The following is a 19,816-nucleotide window of genomic DNA, read 5'->3' on the forward strand; positions in this document are numbered from 1 at the left end:
CATTCTGCATGTAGTGTTTTTCAAATGTATTATTGCTGGATAGCTTATTCAGGACTAAAAATGGCTCATGGGAAGTTGCATAAAGATTTATGCTTGACTCTGCATTCTATTAAATCTATTATAAAATAATTTAAGCATTTCATGTAGAGTAATAAAAGATTTCAGAGTGATTTTCAATACACTGTGAAATCTTTTGTTAAAAATAAAAGCAACTTTCAAAGGGCTTCTGTTTCAGTGATAACGAATGACCATGATAATCTTTTTTATCAATCCAATTTTCTGATTTATCAGCCTCAAGTTAGCTGCTGTCTGTGGTTGTTAAAATTCATTCTCATTTTGCTTGGTCGAGCGATTCTTTGGTGTGTGTTTTGGAGTTGGGTGGGTTGTGGGAATGGTCTCTTTTTCTCCCTGCCCACTTCTCATCCTTACTTTGCCCTCTCCCTAAAGTATACAGACTGGTATAGGGTTGCCCATTTAATTAGGATGTCCATCTAGGGTAATGTGTAAATTGCAGTAGCTATTTTTCTTAACGTTTAAGCATCATTCTGTAGGGGGAAGAAAAAACAGAAAAGAAATAATAGAAAAGCCAAATTCTGTATTATATATCTGTATGTGGATACAGATATATACAAATGTACTCTGCTGATCAAAATTCAGTTGAAAATGCTTCTTGTACAATCTGTTAAACTGACAATGCCACTGTAAATTAATTGTAACCTATTTTCAAAGAAGATTTCAGAGAGCCCTTTTTAAAACCATTAAGACATAGTTGCTAAACAAAAGCACTTATTGGATTCAAGTAGCTATTTAATGACACCAACATTTGATCTTTGTGTCCAGGGTCCCATGAGCCTACTTGGCATATTGCAAATATAATAAAACCCTCCTTTTCTCTCCCCAGCCATTACAACACAAGCTAGCATGGAGTTTCGACGGAAAGGGTCACAAATGTCCACAGACACCATGGTTTCCAATCCTATGTTTGATGCAAGTGAATTTCCTGATAACTATGAAGCAGGAAGAGCTGAGGCTTGTGGGACACTGTGTAGGATTTTTTGTAGCAAGAAGACTGGAGAAGAGATTCTGCCAGCTTATTTATCCAGGTCTTGGAATTTTTGTTTGTTTTTTCATTTATATAGTTTTGATAGTGAAGCCATTGTAGCGTTGCTTGGCCGACTGAACCAATGAATGAATGTTGGTCAGAAATACCTACAGATGTCTGTAAGTGATCGACATTTGCCTGAAATCTTTCATTTTACCTGTCTCATCTGATTTGGTAAAGACCCTTAAGACCCTTTTTGTTTTAGAAGTGCTATTTATGTCATCTTATTTGAATCTTTTTAATATGGAGCGATTTAAGGACCACAATAATTTGTTAAGAAATTTTTAGCACAGTATTCGCATGTAGGCAGTCCAGAAATAAGTCAGCTGTAAATCCTGCTTCCAAGGAGCTTATTTTCTGGGCAGAGCCACAAACAAAGCCATGTGCACACGTAAACAATGATCAACAGGAATAGGATGTTGATGGGAAAGGCACAGATAATGTGCTGTGGGCATTCAGGGGAAGAAGCAGTGCACATTTACTCCAGGGGATTCAGGAAAGAGTTAGGGAGGATTGAATGATTATGCTGGAGTTTTAAAGGATGGTTAGTGTTTAGACTGTGTTAGGAAGTTGGTTAGGGTCATCTTCTCCAAATCTATGGCTTCAGCCATCTTTGTGAATGCCTCTGCCATCCATTCAGTTGCTTAGGGCAGAAACGAAGAGTCATTTTAGAATCCTCTTCTTCTGTATCTTTAGTTGATCAGCCAACTCCTGCCTTTCTGCTCCTTAACATCTTTCTGATCGCTCTTTTCACTCTATCCACCATTATACTTTAGACTTTGTTGCTTTTCTCCTAAACTAACTCATAATGGCCTCCCATTCATCTTGACATTGTTTTGCCTTCCTTTACTGATCATTCACACAGGTGCAGAAGTGAGGTTAATATCAACAGAGTATTTAGATATCTGCATACTTGTTAGGTTCTCAGGAGATAGAATTAAAACTGACCCTATCAGAGGGAACTAAGTACAGAATTTTATGAATATGAAAAAGAATGGTATATACAGGCAACTAGGCAGGGTTATCTTAACTATAGGCACTTGGCTTTAAGCAACAGAAACCTTCTCAATCTGACTTAAGTAAAAGGAGAATAAGTTGTGAGAAGCTAGTTATATTTATTAAATTCTAAGGTCAGAAAATGCAATGTGACCTCATGAAGAGCAGATACTCAAGGACCGAAACAACTTTATTCCTCTCTCTCTGTCTTCCTGGTCTCCCAGAACTGCTTCGTTCTTCTCATCTCTGCAGATCATTTTCTCATATTGTAGTGTGCTTCTGAGTTCCCAGTTTTCATTAGCCGGGCCTGGTGGCACTCCCCTGTAGTCCCAGCTACTCAGGAAACTGAGGCAGAAGAATCGCTTGAACCCAGGAGGCAGAGGCTGCAGTGAGCCAAGATTGTGCCACTGCACTCCATCCTGGGCGACAGAGTGAGACTCTGTCTCAAAAATAAATAAATAAAAAGTACCCAGTTTTCATGGCCTTGGTCTAGGTGACCATCAGGGCCAATTAGTATCTCTGAATTTTAATTATAGACTCCTGGGAAGGAGGATCTAATTAATCTGCCTGTCTCTGATCTAGTCAGCTACAGTTGTGTAGGTGGGTCACATAAGGGTGTTGGAGCTCACCCCTTGTTGTGGGGCACGTTTCTCAGGAACTCTGGGCCGGGGAGATATCCTAAATGGTACTGTAGTAGTAGGGGAGAACGCTATCACCATGAACTTTCTGACTGAGCCATAAGACTGAATGGGTGGTAGTAGGACAAACCAAAACAATAGATTCATGAGAGGGCAAGTGATCAGTTTAGTTTTGAATCGATTGAATTTGAAGTGCCTATGGGATATTTATCAACAAATATTTATTAAGTCCTACTTTGTGCTAGATATTGTGCACAGAAGTACCATAGTAATCAGTAGACATCCAGATATCCAGTAAGCTTTTGGCTAACAGATCTGGAGTTCAGTTGAGAGGTGTGGGTTAGAATGATTTGATTATATTTAGTGACTTAAGAAGTGTTTAAAATCAGGTTAGTAAAAGAGAGAGCTTCCAGAACTAAAGTTATAAGACTGAGGAACACCATCATTAGGAGGCAGGTAGAGTAAGAGGACCTGTGAAAGAAAATGGTCGTAGAAATCAGGGAAGCACAAGGAGAGAAGGGAGTAGTCAAAGGGTTGAATGCTTTCAAAAGGCAGAGTGAGTTAAGAATTAATCATGTCTCTTGGATTTGGCAGTCGAGAGCCCATTGGTTATTTGCTAGTATGGTTTTAGTTGAGTTCTAGGGAGAGAGATTGAAATGGGTTAAGTAGTAACCAGTAGGTGATGAAGTTGTTTCTGAAGAGTTTTACAGAGAAGAGAAACTCACCTCACAGTAGAAGAGTATAACAGTATAGTTGCTCTTGAGTAATGGGAGATTGAATGGTTAGTAAGTTGATTAGAGTTTGGGGGTGGAGTTAAAAACTAAAGTATATTCAGGCATATTCCTAAAAGGAATCTTATTCAGGTGACCTTCATGATGAATACAGAAGATCAAATGTAGGTTTCTTTCTTTCATTGTCCCCCCAAAATTAATGGGGAAGGGACAAAAATGAAAACATACTTTTTTTCCCTAGGAATTACTAAATGGTGCAACATTTTTCTGTTACGGAATTTAACTCAGCAATTCCCGCAGTTTATTGAAAAGTACTGCAGCCTGTTGTTTTGTTTTGTTCTGGTTGCCTTATTTGCAGGCTCCTAGAACTTTGAGTTGCAAGACTCAAAGTTTGAGAAGGTGCAATAGACGTGAATGGTTTTTTTTTCTTCATTAAAAAAGATGATTTGGGTCTTAGTGTATATAATTCAGAATTGTTTTAATTCCAGTAATACCCTTTAAAGGGTAAAATTCCAATAATTCCAGTAATACCTTTTAAAGGGTAAAATTCTAGTAAACTCCAGTAATTCCAGTAATGCCCTTTCTTTAAAGGGTAAAAATAGTGAAGAGTGGAAATAGACTTTCAGATAACTATGTAGCAAATAATAATTATGAAAACTTTTGATTAGCAGTTTGTTTAAAATTTTTTTCTTGCTTTCCTAGATTTTACATGCTTTTAATTCAAGGTTTGCAGATAAATGATTATGTGTGCCATCCTGTCTTGGCCAGCGTTATTCTAAACTCTCCTCCTTTGTTCTGCTGTGACTTGAAAGGGATTGATGTTGTGGTTCCTTACTTTATTTCAGCTCTTGAAACCATTTTGCCTGACAGGTAAGCTATCATTCTCTGCTGTTATATCAACTGTCTGATTTGGCCTGGTCTGTTGGTGCTTCCTCCCCAGTTTCCTAATGTATCCTGTCCAGTCGTCTTCATAGGCCAAGAGAACTCAGGCCACATTTAATGAGTGTAGTGTGTCCAAACGCACCTCATCCCTGAACTCCTTCAGTTCTGATTTGTCTGTGGGCTTGTTGAATTGTTTTTGGCCTGGTCTAGGTGGGTGAGAACAACTCCAACACAGAGGCCTTACCTTTGTAGAGTAGGCCTTACATTCTAGAGAAAGAAACCGATCAACTTCTAGTTCAGTTCACTAACAGTTTAACTTAGAAATACACAATACACATATACACAATACTTGGATTTGGAAAAATTGGCATTATATGTATTTGGCAGTAGCTAATGTACTTGAGTTCAAAAATACTAATATCTTTTTATTTTTTGACAGAGAGCTCTCAAAATTCAAAAGCTATGTAAATCCAACAGAATTGCGAAGATCCTCCATTAATATCCTACTTTCTTTGTTGCCCCTCCCTCATCATTTTGGCACAGTCAAATCTGAGGTAATGTTTTGTTAAAGTTTTTTTATATTCTATATTCTGCTTTGTGTACTAATTTAAGTCAAATCGAATGTTAAAAATGGAACGGGATGTTTTATTTTTTAACTCAAGTTATTTCACTCAAGTTATTTCAAGTGAATTAACAAAGTTGACTTGTGATTTGTTTTTTTTTTTTTCTCTGTCAGTTTTTCTACCAGTTTTCAAGCAGTTACAGGCTGAGGACATCTATTAACATATTGAGTGTTAGTGACAGAGTTAGCACAGTGGCTAATATTATACTGAAAGCCTTTCTCATTAGACTGATCTGTTCCTCCACTCTGGCTGTTCCCACATGGGCATCATGAGCTGCAACAGCTGATGTTAAATATTATTTGTTTTTTCCATAGGTGGTCCTGGAAGGAAAGTTTAGTAACGATGACAGCTCGTCTTATGATAAACCAATAACTTTTCTGTCCCTGAAGTTGAGACTTGTGAATATATTAATAGGTGCCTTGCAAACAGAAACGGACCCCAACAACACCCAAATGATATTAGGTTTGTATTCACACATTATGTTGTAAGTGAAACCCAGTACTGTTGACTGCAGGCCTGATGAGGAGGCGGCAGTCAGTGACCGGAGCCTAAACCTAATGTAGCTCTACTTATTCTGCATCAGAGGCACGGTTAGTTTTTTAATGTAAGAAAATTTAAAGCGGTGAGATGAGGGAAGTAAAGTGTTACAGTTGTCTTGGTTGGCCATTTTATTTGTGCTTTTGCTTTTCTTTCTCTTCTCCCTTCTCTCCTTTCTCCACTCTTTGCCTCTCCTTCCCATCCCTCTCTTCTTTCTTCCTTTCTTCCTGCCCTCCTTTCTCCTGCCTCTTTCTCTTTCTCCTGCCTCTTCCTCTTCTTCCTGCCTCTTCCTTTTCCTCTTCCTCTTCCTCCTGCCCGTTACTTACAGGTCTCGTCGGTCTGTACTTTCCTCCTAGTCCTTTTTCTCTCAAACATAGTAGCTCATGATTTCTTCAGAACCTTTCTTTGTATCCCTCCTGCTGGGATGTTCTTTCCCTAGATTTTTGTTTAGCTTTTCTTCATCATCTTAGAGAGAGCTTCCCTAACAGACTTTACTAAAGATGATCTTATTTCATCATTTTTTTCACAGCGCAGAACCTGAAATTATTATGTTTGTTTAAATGCTTGAAGTCCCCCCTTTTACATGTTTTCAAAATATATCATAAGGTATTTGTTGACTGACAGATCTATTGTTAGCACTAAGGGACAGACAGTCTTATCTCCCTGAAAATCTTCAGAGAGACCCTGATGAACAGAGGAATTCTTCTTTTCTTCCTCTAGTCTGATGTTCAAATTGGGTAAACAGCAATATATTATATTTGAAAGCAAAAGGTTTTCAATTGTTGTTTCTGTGTCTCAGTGCCACTGAAGTGCAACCCTGGGTATTGAGATCACCACCCTTGACAGTGGAAGCTCTTAGGAAAGTAGGGCTTTCCTCAGCCACATAACAGGAGTACCCACTGAACCATGTGAATGCAAATACCATCCCAGCCCACAAACCTGGGTGGCAGTTAGAACTCCCTACTTATGGAGCAATTGATCTCTGAGAATGCTTTGACCGTGGCAGTGGTTAGAGGCTTGCTTTCTTCTCTTCATTAGCAAGACAAGAATTAGGTTTCTTCCCAGCATCTTAGATTTTTATCTGTTCAAAAGTGGGATCAGACATTCCGTTTAAACCCTCATGCCCCTGAGGAGGTGGGGTGTATGTCCTTCCAACAGGAACACAATCCTTGAAATGGTTTCTAAAAGGCCTCTAAAACTGAGAGAGAGAGATCCTGAAGAGATGGGTCACAATGGCCAGGAACCATATTTATCCAGAGACACCTAATTAATAGGTGACTGGAATTGTCTGTAGCTGGGCAAAAAGTTTTTTAGGGTTTCATAAGTCTCAAAAGCCATTAATTGTGGACACAATTTTCTAGACTCACAAATGGAGTTTTTTGCCAACTCCCTGAGCTGTTGAGATCCACATGTAACTTTTTGATTCCCTAAAAATAGCCTGCTATTGGGCCGGGCACGGTGGCTCAAGCCTGTAATCCCAGCACTTTGGGAGGCCGAGGCGGGCGGATCACGAGGTCAGGAGATCGAGACCATCCTGGCTAACATGGTGAAACCCCGTCTCTACTAAAAAACACAAAAAACTAGCCGGGCAAGGTGGCAGGCGCCTATAGTCCCAGCTACTCGGGAGGCTGAGGCAGGAGAATGGCGTAAACCCGGGAGGCGGAGCTTGCAGTGAGCTGAGATCCGGCCACTGCAATCCAGCCTGGGCGACAGAGCGAGACTCCGTCTCCAAAAAAAAAATAGCCTACTAATAACAGTTGATTAACATGTATTTTGTATTTTATGAATATTATTAATATATACTGAATTTTTACAATAAAGTATGCTGGAGAAAAGAATATTTTATTAAGAAATACATGGTGTAATCTCAGCACTTTGGGAAGCCGAGGCAGGTGGCTCACGAGACTGCCCTGGCCAACATGGTAAAACCCCGTCTCTACTAAAAATACAAAAATTAACAGGGTGTGGTAGCACATGCCTGTAATCTCAGCTACTTGGGAGACTGAGGTAGGAAAATGCTTGAACCCGGGAGGCGGAGGTTACAGTGAGCTGAGATCATGCCATTGCACTCCAGCCTGGGCAATAAGAACAAAACTTCGTCTCCAAAAAAAAAAAAAGGCTGGGCGTGGTGGTGGCTCACGCCTATAATCCCAGCACTTTGGGAGGCCGGTGGGAGGTGGGTGGATCATGAGGTCAGGAGTTCAAGACCACCCTGGCTAAGATGGTGACACCCCGTCTCTACTAAAAATACCAAAAAAAAAAAAAAGAAGAAAAAAGCCAGGCATGGTGGTGGGCGCCTGTAATCCCAGCTACTCAGAGGCTGAGGCAGAGATTTGCTTGAACCCGGGAGGTGGAGGTTGCATTGCGCTGAGATCATGCCACCGGACTCCAGCCTGGGTGACAGAGTGAGACTCCGTCTCAAAAAAAAGAAAATCATAAGGAAGAGAAAATATATTTTTAGTACTGTATTTATTGATACCATAAATTGTTTATAAGATAAATCGTCTCAACTGTTGGACAGTTGCAGCTGTAGACCCCAATATACAGTACATATCAAGCAACTCAGCTTTTTCTTGTAATGTCATGACTTTTCTCTGCTTCTTGGGAGCACTTCCAGCATCACTAGTGGCACTTCCTATGGGTCCCATGGTGTTAGTCAAGGTTCATGGTGTTGCAGTAAACATGATGAAAATATGTGAGAACCATGGATACTGCAGTATTCAGTCTATGAGAGAGATGAACTACTCACATGGAGATGGTTAACATCACATTGTATTTTAAGCAGGATACTCATTAACACTTGAGCTCACCCCAATAACAACAGGAGGAGGCTACAAAATGATTGCAGTAGTACAGTATGTACTACAGTTAATTTTATGCAGTTATTTAATACTGCAACGTTGTTTACATTTCTCTGGACTGCAAATGGCATCATGTATGATCTGTGTTTGTGTATGTAAGTTTTTAAATAAATTTTAGCTTTTTATTTTTTATTTATTTTTAGAGACAGAGTCTTGCTTTGTTGCCCACTCTGGTTTCAGACTCCTAGGACTTCAGGCGATCCTCCTGACTTGGCCTCCCAAAGTGCTAGGATTACAGGCTTGAGCTAGTATGTCCAGCCAATTTTAACTTTTTATAATTTTTTAAATATTTTTTTCTTTCTCTCTCTTTTTTTTTCTTTCTTTTTGGGATGAAGTCTGACTCTGTTGTCCAAGCTGGAGTGCAGTGGTGCAGTCTCGGCTCACTGCAACCTCTGCCTCCCAGATTCAAGCAATTCTTCTCGGCCTCCTGTGTAGCTGAGATTGTAGGTGCACACCACCACGCCTGGCTAATTTTTGTAATTTTTAGTAGAGATGGGGTTCCACCATGTTGACCAGGCTAGTCTCGAACTCTTGACCTCCCGCCCCACCTTGGCCTCCCAAAGTGCTGGGATTATAGGCATGAGCCACTGTGCCTGGCCATTTTTTTTTTTTTTTTTTAATATTTCTAGGCTATGCAGTTTGGGAGTTTTTTAAATTGTCACAGATTTCCAAAAAGCTTTGTAACATGTTTATTGAAGAAACCTGCATATGGGCCAGGCGCAATGACTCACGCCTGTAATCCCGGCACTTTGGGAGGCCAAGGTGGGCGAATCACGAGGTCAGGAGATCAAGACCATCCTGGCTAACACAGTGAAACCCCGTCTCTATTTAAAAAACAACAACAACAAAAAAAAACACCTGCACATGTACAGTTCAAGCTCATGTTGTTTAAGAGCCAACTGTACTTTCATGGGTATTTCAGGAATACTCAACCAAAATTATATTCTTATCTCTACTATTAATCATATAAAATGTTTTAGCCATTTTAGTGTTCTTGTGTATTTTATATAAAATACTGTTTTGTTGTTGTTGCAGGGGCAATGTTAAATATTGTTCAAGATTCAGCACTTTTGGAAGCCATTGGTTGCCAGATGGAGATGGTAAGAAGCATACATGTAATCTGTCAGAGAATATCACTTTTGGATTTTATGTAAATTATATTCCAAAATGTCCATCTTTGTGAAGTTTTTTTTTTTATTTTTGAGATGGAGTCTCACTCTGTCGCCCAGGCTGGAGTGCATTGGCCGGATCTCAGCTCACTGCAAGCTCCGCCTCCCGGGTGCACGCCATTCTCCTGCCTCAGCCTCCCAAGTAGCTGGGACTACAGGCGCCCGCCACGTTGCCTGGCTAGTTTTTTGTATTTTTTAGTAGAGACGGGGTTTCACCGTGTAGACCAGGATGGTCTCGATCTCCTGACCTCGTGATCCGCCCGTCTCGGCCTCCCAAAGTGCTGAGATTATAGGCTTGAGCCACCGCGCCCGGCCATCTTTGTGAATTTTAAAGACCTTTAACTAGTTTGTAAATCCTACTCATTGGCTCAGAAGGATTCTTTTTAAAAATAACATATTTTGAGGTTTACTTTTCAGTGCCTCATCAGCTGTACATCAGGTTCCCAAGAGATTCTGTATGAGAGAAACTACAGCTAAATCCAGTCTTTATTTCTGAACAGTATCTACTTAAACTCTTACTTGTTTTGCTGTGGTGGCAAACTTGGTTGAATAACCTAGGAAAAGCCCTAGCCAGCAAGCAACTACTTTAACTTTTTCTTTCCCATCAATTCTTTGTAACCCCTCTAGACCTAAGTTTGCAGGTCCCTCAAAGCACCAATGCTTCTAAATCGAAAATGCTTCTCAGAGACTTCCAGTGCTCTCTGCTTTGTCTTCAAGATATATCATCCCTATACGTGGAGTAGAGGCAAGAGAATGGGGGGGTTAATAGTGTATACTGGGGTAAGCTGGGTATATGTAGTAAGCTGAGTAGATGTAGGATGGGTGATCAAATTATTATTGAAGAAATTACATTCGTGTCTCAGTAGATGGTTAACAATAATTTACTGATCTGAGTATAATGAACTGTGTTCATATGGGGGAAAAATGAGGGAAGTCTGACAGGTTTATTAGCCCCTGTACATATGGGAGTTAATACTAACCCTGGTATTTTATTGTTTGTGTTTTCTGATATAACTATATTTGAAAGTTGCTGTTTGTTTATTCATGCTTTTTAAGCTTATATTTCTTTTCTGAAGTTTTGCTTGGGAGGCACTAGGGTATTTTTTTTAAGGACCTGGAATCTAGTGAAGTCTAGTAAAGATGAAAAAGCTGGGCCAGGCCGGGCGCGGTGGCTCAAGCCTGTAATCCCAGCACTTTGGGAGGCCGAGACGGGCGGATCACGAAGTCAGGAGATCGAGACCATCCTGGCTAACACGGTGAAACCTCATCTCTACTAAAAATACAAAAACTAGCCGGGTGAGGTGGCGGGCTCCTGTAGTCTCCAGCTACTAGGGAGGCTGAACTGGAGAATGAGCGTGAACCCGGGAGGCAGAGCTTGCAGTGAGCTGAGAGCCCGGCCACTGTCACTCCAGCCTGTGGCGGCAGAGCAAGACTCCGTCTCAAAAAAAAAAAAAAAAAAAAAAAAAAAACAAACCTAGCCGGGCGAGTGGTGGGCACCTGTAGTCCCAGCTACTCGGGAGGCTGAGCAGGAGAATGGCGTAAATCTGGGGGCAGAGCTTTGCAGTGAGCTGAGATCCGGCCAATGCACTCCAGCCTGGGCGACAGAGCGAGACTCGGTCTCAAAATAATAAAAGAAAAGAAAAAAAAAGAAAAGAAAAAGCTGGGCCAGCCCTTTGTAAATAGTGGCAAAGACGACCCCAGTATGGGCACCTGTAGTAGTCAAACCCTTCATACCCTCCAGTAGATGTGTCTGTGTAAAAAAATACCACAGTGGTTTTAATCCCTTGTCAATTTCTATCTATTAGTATCAGTTTGTACTATTCAGTTGGCACATTCTGCTTTATCAACATGGTTTTTAATGATTGACCTTTATTTATACTCGTAAACTGTGATGTAACCCTCAAACACTTGATTCATTTTCATTTGACTAGGGTGGTGGAGAAAATAACCTGAAGAGTCATAGTCGCACCAATAGTGGTATTAGTTCAACAAGTGGTGGAAGCACGGAGCCCACGACTCCCGATAGTGAGAGACCTGCTCAAGCTCTCTTAAGAGATTATGGTTAGTCGTGTTTCTTTTGAAATTCAAAGTTTAATAAAATGACTTTAATGCTTACATTTATAAAACATTAAAAATTTTAATGTTCATGTTTTTTATGTACCTTAGTGTAATAGTGAGGATGTCAATCTTAAGAAGCTAAGAAAAGAAAACAAATCTTTTAATTTAGCTGTATAGCTTTTGGGTAGTATATTAGATTTGGGGTAGTATATTAGATTTTATAATTGATAGTAATGGGTGATCAGGAAACATTTCTGAATTCTCTACTATGTGTGGTGGTAGAGAACCAAATAAGATGTGGGCTCTGCCTCAGAGCTCACAGTGTAGTGGCAGAGGTGTTCAATAAGGCAGTTATTGCAGTGTGGCAAGGAGGGTGATGGGGGATGTATTAGATAGCAGCCCAGAGGAAAGCGTGTCTTCATGTTAAAACCTGTGTACTCCCTACTATAGCTCACTAGATTCATTAGCCCTGAAACATTTTTATTTTTTGTCCTGCCAACTAAAACATTTGCCAGCCAAGCATCCTATACAAGGTTGTCCCCTACCTTGGGCAGTTGTTTTATGGGTTCTGTAAGTTTATGGGTACCTTTATGTTTTTCTGCATAAGTACTAACAGTGTATTGAATCTGTGAGCACTTATCCAACTAGATTGGCGTGATATCTAGATTCTTAGATGTGAGTTTAATTTTTTAATCATCTGGAGAGTTAATGAGCCATGTTCATGAGGTTCATGAGGCATGTCATGAGCCATGTTCGTGAGTTCATGAATTCATGAGGCATGTTTCTATGGTTTAAGTTTGCAACAAGTATCCTTGAACATATCAGATATATAAAGCCATTATGTGGATATTTGACACATTTAAATATTATATTTGTGAAGAAGTTATTTAAATTATCTTATTCACTGTGTATGTAGATTTAGGCATTCTATAGGTTGAAAATTATTTTTTATGCTTTCTAAAATACGTTTAAGCTAAATAAATTTTTCAATACTGGCTGGGCGCAGTGGCTCACGCCTGTGATCCCAGCACTTTGGGAGGCCAAGGTGGGCGGATCACCTGAGGTCAGGGGTTCGAGACCAGCCTGTGAAACCCTATCTCTACTAAAAATACAAAAATTAGCTGGGGATGGTGGCAGGCAACTGTAATCCCAGTTACTCGGGAGGTCAGGGCAGGAGGCTCGCTTGAACCCGGGAGGCAGAGGTTGCCGTGAGCCGAGATTGCGCCACTGTATACCAGCCTGGGCAACAGAGCGAGACTCCATCTCAAAACAAAACAAAACAAAAACAAAGAAAAAAAGAAATTTTCATTACCGCGTGTATTCTAATATAAATGTTTTAAGTGATTATTGTTCGTTTTAGCATTTTGAACTGGTGTTAGTGAGCTCTGCTTGTAATGTCGTAAACTATTTTTTACTAAGAAATCCTGATTTGTGTTAGTGTCGCATGAGTGTCTCTCTTTAATGATCATTCCTTTTTCTGTTGTCACTGCCCTCTTTCTGATAGGATCGACAGGTATAATGTCCCTAAAGCTTCCTTTATAAATTCAGTTTAATTTGTCCTTACTTAATTTTTCCTAATTTCCTACTAGCTAACTAGTGATTGCTTCTAAGTATAGATTGGAGCGCAAATAAAAATACGGTGGCTTGGTTATTTAATTTTTTTAGAAGTATTAAAGTAATCCTGGAGAATTAAATGTTAAAGTGTGTTTGAAAAGGCATTGCATGTGAGTTTTGATGGCTTAAACCCTGTAAGTAAATTCAACAGATGCTTGCTTTAGAGTACTTCCCAGCATCTGAGGAGGCTGTAAAATTAGAATTCTTTCCTCTATAAAGTTTGAAGGAAATGATTGATAGCCTTTTCATCACTCTTTTTGAAAATGTACCTCTCTATGAGTTGATAATTTAGAAACTTTAAGATTTACGTTGTTATAAAAATGACACTGAAACTACCAAATCCCACAGTTGTGTGAAAGTGCATGAACCAGGAGCTAGAAGCTGCTCTGGTCTAGCACATGTGCCTGTGCACCGTGTAGTTGGACTTGGCACTCAACCCAGTGGGGTGGGGAGCATAGCACTGTGTGGGTGCCCGTCGTTCTCACTGTGGCTGCTGTGGTCTGTGCCTAGTGGATGCTGTGCTTCTCGTTACTAATGCTTAGTTGTTTTCCCTCCCTGTGGGATGTGGCATTGGGGTTATATCCTAGCTCTTAATACAGATTCAGCTGCTGGGCTCCTGATTCGCAGCATTCATCTCGTCACCCAAAGACTCAACTCCCAGTGGCGCCAAGACATGAGCATATCACTGGCAGCTTTAGAGCTCCTCTCTGGCCTTGCAAAGGTGAGGAAGACAGTCCTTTTATTTTAACCCAACAGCTATGGGCCGTGGTTCTTTTTTCTGTATCTCTTGACCCCTTGTGTGGGTATTTTAGTGTTGATCATACTCAAACATAGTTTATATCCAAAGTGTGCAAAGTTAAGCCTCCAAGTGATATTCTATGAAATGAACTTTACTTTTTAAAAATAGAGTCAAAGAGTATGAATGAGATTTTTACTGTTAAATTATAGGAAACATTTCAATACTTGTCATTTATTTATTTGCATATGATAATAAAATACATATTGATTTTGTAAAAAATGGTTATCCTAATGTATACCATTTGGGATTACCTGTGGCTCTGCCATCCTCCATTATCAGAGATAAGTGAAAATTGGCTACACTTTTTTTTTTTTTTTTGGTGACAGAGTCTTGCTCTGTCACCCAGGCTGTAGTGCAATGGTGCAAACTCGGCTCACTGCAGCCTCTGCTTCCAAGCAATTCCCCTCCCTCAGCCTCCTGACTAGCTGGGATTACAGGCATACGCCATCACAGCCAGCTAATTTTTGTACTTTTAGTAGCGATGGGGTTTCACCATGTTGGCCAGACTGATCTCGAACTTCTGACCTCAAGTGATCCACCCGCCTTGGCCTCCCAAAGTAATAGGAATTCAGGTGTGAGCCACTGCACCCAGCCTTAGCTACACTTTTCAGATTTCTTTCACAGCCATTATTTCAGTTTTGTGGAAACTTAGAGCTTGGTGGTCATTTGTGCTTCTCTAAGTGTATTCTTTCTTTTGAGATGAAATTTGTATAATATAAAATTAGCCATTTAAAAACAAACAATTCAGTGACTTGGTACATTCACAGTGTTGAGCAACTTCTACTTTATAGGTCTAAAATGTTTTTATCATCCCTAAAGGAAACCCCATACCCATGAAGCAGTTTTGCTTCAGTCTACCCACCCCACTCCTCTGACAACCACCAGTCTGCATTTCATCTCAATGGATCCACCTATTCTGGACATTTCATATAAATGGAATCATGCAATGTGTGACCTTTTGTGTCTGGTTTCTTTCACTAAGCATAATGTTTTCAAGTTTCATTTATGTTGTAGAATGTGTCACAACTGTATTCCCTTTTATGACTGGATAATATTTCATTGTGTGTATATACCCCAGTTTATCCGTTTATCAGTTGATGGACATTTGGGTTGTTTTAATCTTTAGGCTGTTGTCAGGCTAGTGCTGCTGTGAACATGTATGTACATGTATTTGTTTGAATACCAGTTTTCAATTCTTTTGAATGTACACCTAGGAGCAGAATTACTGGGTCGTATGGTAACCCTATGTTTAACTTTTTGAGGAACTGCCAAACTGTTTTTCACAGTAACTGAATCATTTTACATTCCCAATGTATGAGAGTTTCACTTTCTTTGCATTTTTTCTAACGTCTAAGTGTTTTCTTGTCAGTAAGATGAGCAGGATTATCTTACATATAATATATAATCGAGGAAATATAGAAAATATTTTGTGAACAAAAAGCTGATGAACAGGTGCTACTGTCTGGGATGATATGGTTCAAATCCTCATTTTTCAGTTGTGGGAATAGATGTCAGAGGCTGTGACTTACCTAAGCCATAAGAAACAAAATAAGCGATAAAACCTAAGGTGTTCTTACCACCACTTAGAGTTTACCTCAAAGATCCTCCAGAATGGACATGATAATTTTGCGAGAAGCACTTACTGGTACAGAAAATAAAAAACAGCCATTTGTGAGACACACAGGACCACACTGCTGTCTTTGAGAGCAAGGTACTGTTTCCTGTGACCTTTAGTACACTCAGTAGTAAGGAATAATTAGTCCTAGACGGAGCACTGCTCTGGACCTGCCTAACAATTCATAAAGGGCTAGCACTTCCTGATTTCATGATTTACTGTAAGGCTACAGTAAATCAGAACAGCCTGGTATTGGCATGGGGTGGACAAATTGATTGGTGGAAGAAAATAGTATATCCATACATAAGTGGTCATCTGATTTTTGGTGCAAAGGTAATTCAAAGGAGAAAGGATGGTCTTTTCAACCAGAGGTACTATAAAACAATTGGATATTCATACACAAAAAACAAAAAATTTTGATTCATACCTTGCACTATGAACAAAAATTAACTCAGACTGGCTGGGCATGGTGGTTCATGCCTGTAATCCCAGCACTTTGGGAGGCTGAGGCAAGACGAGATCGGTCTGGGCAACATAGTGAGACTTTGTCTCTATTACGTAAATATATATGTATAAACTAAACTATAAAACTTCCAGAAGAAAACAGGAGAAAATCTTTGTGACCTTGGGATAGATTTCTTAGATGTTACGCTGTAGAAGAACAAACTGATATGTTGGACTTCAAAATTTAAAGCTGCTGTTCTTTAGTAAACACTGTTAAAAGAATGAGATGACAAATCACAGGCTGGGAGGAAATGTTTACAAAGCATATATTTGATGAAAGATTTGTATTCAGATTACATAAAGAACTCTCAGAACTCAATAATAGCCTTTCCTTTTGGTGGTGCACTGCAGCAATATGGCGGTGAAAATTTCTAAGAAGAGGAAGTTTGATAGCATCTTAAAAAATAAACTGAGCGAGTTCTTCACTCAGAAGCTTGCAGAAGGTGACTTCTCTGGGGTTAAGGTCCAAGTTGTAACAACCAGGATAGAAATCACTACCTTAGCCTCCAGGATGCAGAATGTTCTTTGTGAAAAGAACCACTGGATCTGTGAATTGGCCGAGGTAGTTCAGAAGAGGTTTGGGTTCCTTGAGGGCAGGTAAAGCTTTATGCTGAAAAGGTGGCCTAAAAGAATTCTCTATGCCATTGCCCAGACAGAGTCTGTGCTGTAAACTACTATTAGGGTTTGCTGTGAGGAGAGCCTTCTGTAGTGTGCTGTGGTTCATTATGGAGAGTGGGGCAAGGGCTACGAGTTCATGGTGTCAGGGAAACTCTAAGGGCAGAGAACTGAATCCATAAACTTTGTGTGTCATCTGATGATCCACAGCAGGGACCCTGTTAACTGCTACATTGATACCACCATCCACCATGTGCTGCTAAGACAGGGTTTGCTGGGTGTCAGAGTGAAGCTCATACGTTCTGTGCCCAAGTGGTAAGATTGACCTTAAGAATCCCCTGCCTGACCACGTGAGCACTGTGGACCCTAAAAATGAAATACTATTCGCCATGCCCATCTCAGGACAGATGGTTAGGAAGCCATGCTCTATCCAGCCCCAACTGCGTAATAGGGTCTCCTTGGCAGCTGGATCTGGAGTTTGGATGTTGCCTTGTAAAGACCTTTAATAAAATCTTTTAAGAAGACAAAACACAACAACAAAAGCCCTTAATAATACAACAAACAACCCAATTAAAAATTGGGCAAAAGATTTGAATAGATGTTTTATCAGAGACGATATACAGATGACAAATAAGCACATGAAAAAATACTCAATATCATTAATTATTAGGGAAATGCAATTAAAACCATGATGAGATACCACTGCAGATCTCTTAGAATGGCTGAAGTATAAAAGACTGGCCATACCAAATGTTGGTGAGGATGTGGAGGAACTGTTGATGGGAATGTTAAATGGAACCACTATTTTGGAAAACAGCTTGGCTGTTCCTTAAAAAGGTAAGCATACACCTACATATGACCCAATAATTCCACTCCTAGGAGATAAGAGAACATATATCAATACAAATACCTTGTATATGAATGTTTATAGCAGCTGTAATTATAATATCCAGAAGCTGGAAACAACCCAATGTCTGTTAATAGGTAACTAGATAAATTGTGGTATATCCATGTAATGGACTACTATTCAGCAATATAAATGAATGAACAATTGATACACCCAAAAGTGTAGCTAAATCTGAAAATAATTATGCTGAGTGAAAGAAACCAGACCAAAAAAAGGTACATATTGTATGACTTTTATATGATTTTATTTCTTTAAACTCTAGAAAATGCAAGCTAATCTATAGTGACAGCAGATCAGCAGTTGCTTAGGGAGAGGGGCAAAGAGGAGTGGGAGGAAGGATTACAAAGGTGCATGAAGAGATTTAGAGGTGATAGATATATCCACTGTCGATTGTGGTGATAGTTCACAGGTGCATACTTATGTCAGAATTGACCAATTGTATACTTGAAATATTGGGCAATTTACTGTATGACAGTTATGCCTCTGAGCAGCTGCACAGAACTTTCTGCAGAACCTAGAGCATCACTGTGAGGTTGGGTTAGGGGTTTAAAAATGTGCCCATGTTCTTTCAGTCTCTGGCAATGATGGACAGGTGTACCCAATGGGTTTGGGTTTTAGGGCATGAAAAACTATGCTAAAATGAAATACTGTTTCAGCACTTGAAAAATGCCACTATTTTGGGGGGAGTATTACAATACATCTGAAATAATCTGTTCCTATGTATAAATAATATAAAAAAGCAAGGCTTCCTGTAGTGTATCACATTGTCCAATAGGTCAAGCTTCAGTACAAATGCTTTGAAATTGGTACAGTAATTCCTGGCTGATTGTTTTTGTTCTCCAAATGAATATGCTTAGGTAAAGGTGATGGTTGACTCAGGAGACCGGAAGCGAGCCATCAGTTCGGTGTGCAGCTACATTGTGTATCAGTGTAGTCGGCCAGCTCCTTTTCACTCTAGGGATCTGCACTCCATGATAGTGGCAGCTTTTCAGTGTCTCTGTGTTTGGCTGACAGAGCACCCTGATATGCTTGATGAAAAGGTGAGTTTATTTTATTTTAAACCATTAAGTAAAACAAAATGTATGCTAGCAAAATGCCTTTTGAAAGAGAATATCTAAATTTAAATATTGTACACTTCATAAACTGAAAATACTTGTTAGATTCCAGTGAAACACTTGTCCTTTTGGGTACAACTTGAAAACTGTTCATTTTGCTTACATTTGGTTGCAAATTAAGTCAGAGAGAAATTTTTTAGAAAGATGGGACCTTGACTGATCTATCTGAACTATCAAGACTGTTGTTTCTTGAAAGGATGGTAGCCTGGAGATAGCTAGTAGGCACTTCGGTCACCCTTCACCAAACACAGAAGGGCAGATGATTGCCAGGCCGCAAACCTAGAGCACAGCTCGTCCTAAAGGTTGCTTCTATGCAAATATGTTACTCCATACTCATTTCTTCACTCTCAAGTGGACGCAGATAACTAGTCCACGTTCCCTACCACTGTTCCACGTAATGTCTTCCTTATAGGGAAGCAGGTGTTATAAGGAATTTACAGTGCAAATAAAAGGAGAGATCATTCGATATTTATGAAAACCTTTATGTAGTTTAAGGAATAATATTGTTGATTAAATCTTAGTCATTTTCATTATGGCTTCTAAAGTTATAATACCAGAAATTACCTAAAAATGTCAATGACAAGATTTCCTTTGGATATTAATAATATGTCTTAAACCATCCCCCTCACTTTGATAGCTAAGTCCAGAGATGCTGTCTCTCTGTGGCTACACAATCCCAGGCTTAACTGAATTATTATTTAATCTCTTTGATTTGTGCTTTTGTGATTTACAGTCTTTGGTAATTTAACAAGAAAGTTGAATTGAGGCCGGGCGCGGTGGCTCAAGCCTGTAATCCCAGCACTTTGGGAGGCCGAGACGGGCGGATCACGAGGTCAGGAGATCGAGACCATCCTGGCTAACACAGTGAAACCCCGTCTCTACTAAAAAAATGCAAAAAAAACTAGCCGGGCGAGGTGGTGGGCGCCTGTAGTCCCAGCTACTTCGGAGGCTGAGGCAGGAGAATGGCGTGAACCCGGGAGGCGAAGCTTGCAGTGATCCAACTGCGCGCCACTGCCTTCCAGCCTGGGCGACAGAGCGAGCCTCCGTCCC

The 19,816-nt window shown here is 40.0% G+C and overlaps 1 protein-coding gene across 11 annotated transcripts in view; it reads left to right on the top strand.

The window, feature by feature from the left end:
* RALGAPB (Ral GTPase activating protein non-catalytic subunit beta) overlaps positions 1-19,816 on the top strand; it is a 117,038-nt gene that overhangs the window by 52,995 nt on the left and 44,227 nt on the right. For 5 of the 11 annotated variants that reach the window (XM_017859109.1, XM_017859102.1, XM_017859101.1 and 2 more), the window contains 9 exons: positions 902-1,103; positions 4,170-4,337; positions 4,789-4,903; positions 5,287-5,434; positions 9,406-9,470; positions 11,471-11,600; positions 13,102-13,110; positions 13,799-13,932; positions 18,509-18,691. In XM_017859109.1, coding sequence (XP_017714598.1) covers positions 902-1,103; positions 4,170-4,337; positions 4,789-4,903; positions 5,287-5,434; positions 9,406-9,470; positions 11,471-11,600; positions 13,102-13,110; positions 13,799-13,932; positions 18,509-18,691 — 1,154 coding nt within the window. The remainder of the gene's footprint in view (positions 1-901; positions 1,104-4,169; positions 4,338-4,788; positions 4,904-5,286; positions 5,435-9,405; positions 9,471-11,470; positions 11,601-13,101; positions 13,111-13,798; positions 13,933-18,508; positions 18,692-19,816) is intronic. The other 6 variants (XM_017859110.1, XM_017859103.1, XM_017859107.1 and 3 more) reach the window with 2 other exon arrangements.

Source organism: Rhinopithecus bieti, unplaced genomic scaffold (genome assembly GCF_001698545.2).
Source record: "Rhinopithecus bieti isolate Rb0 unplaced genomic scaffold, ASM169854v2 scaffold_38981, whole genome shotgun sequence".
NCBI lineage: Eukaryota > Metazoa > Chordata > Mammalia > Primates > Cercopithecidae > Rhinopithecus > Rhinopithecus bieti.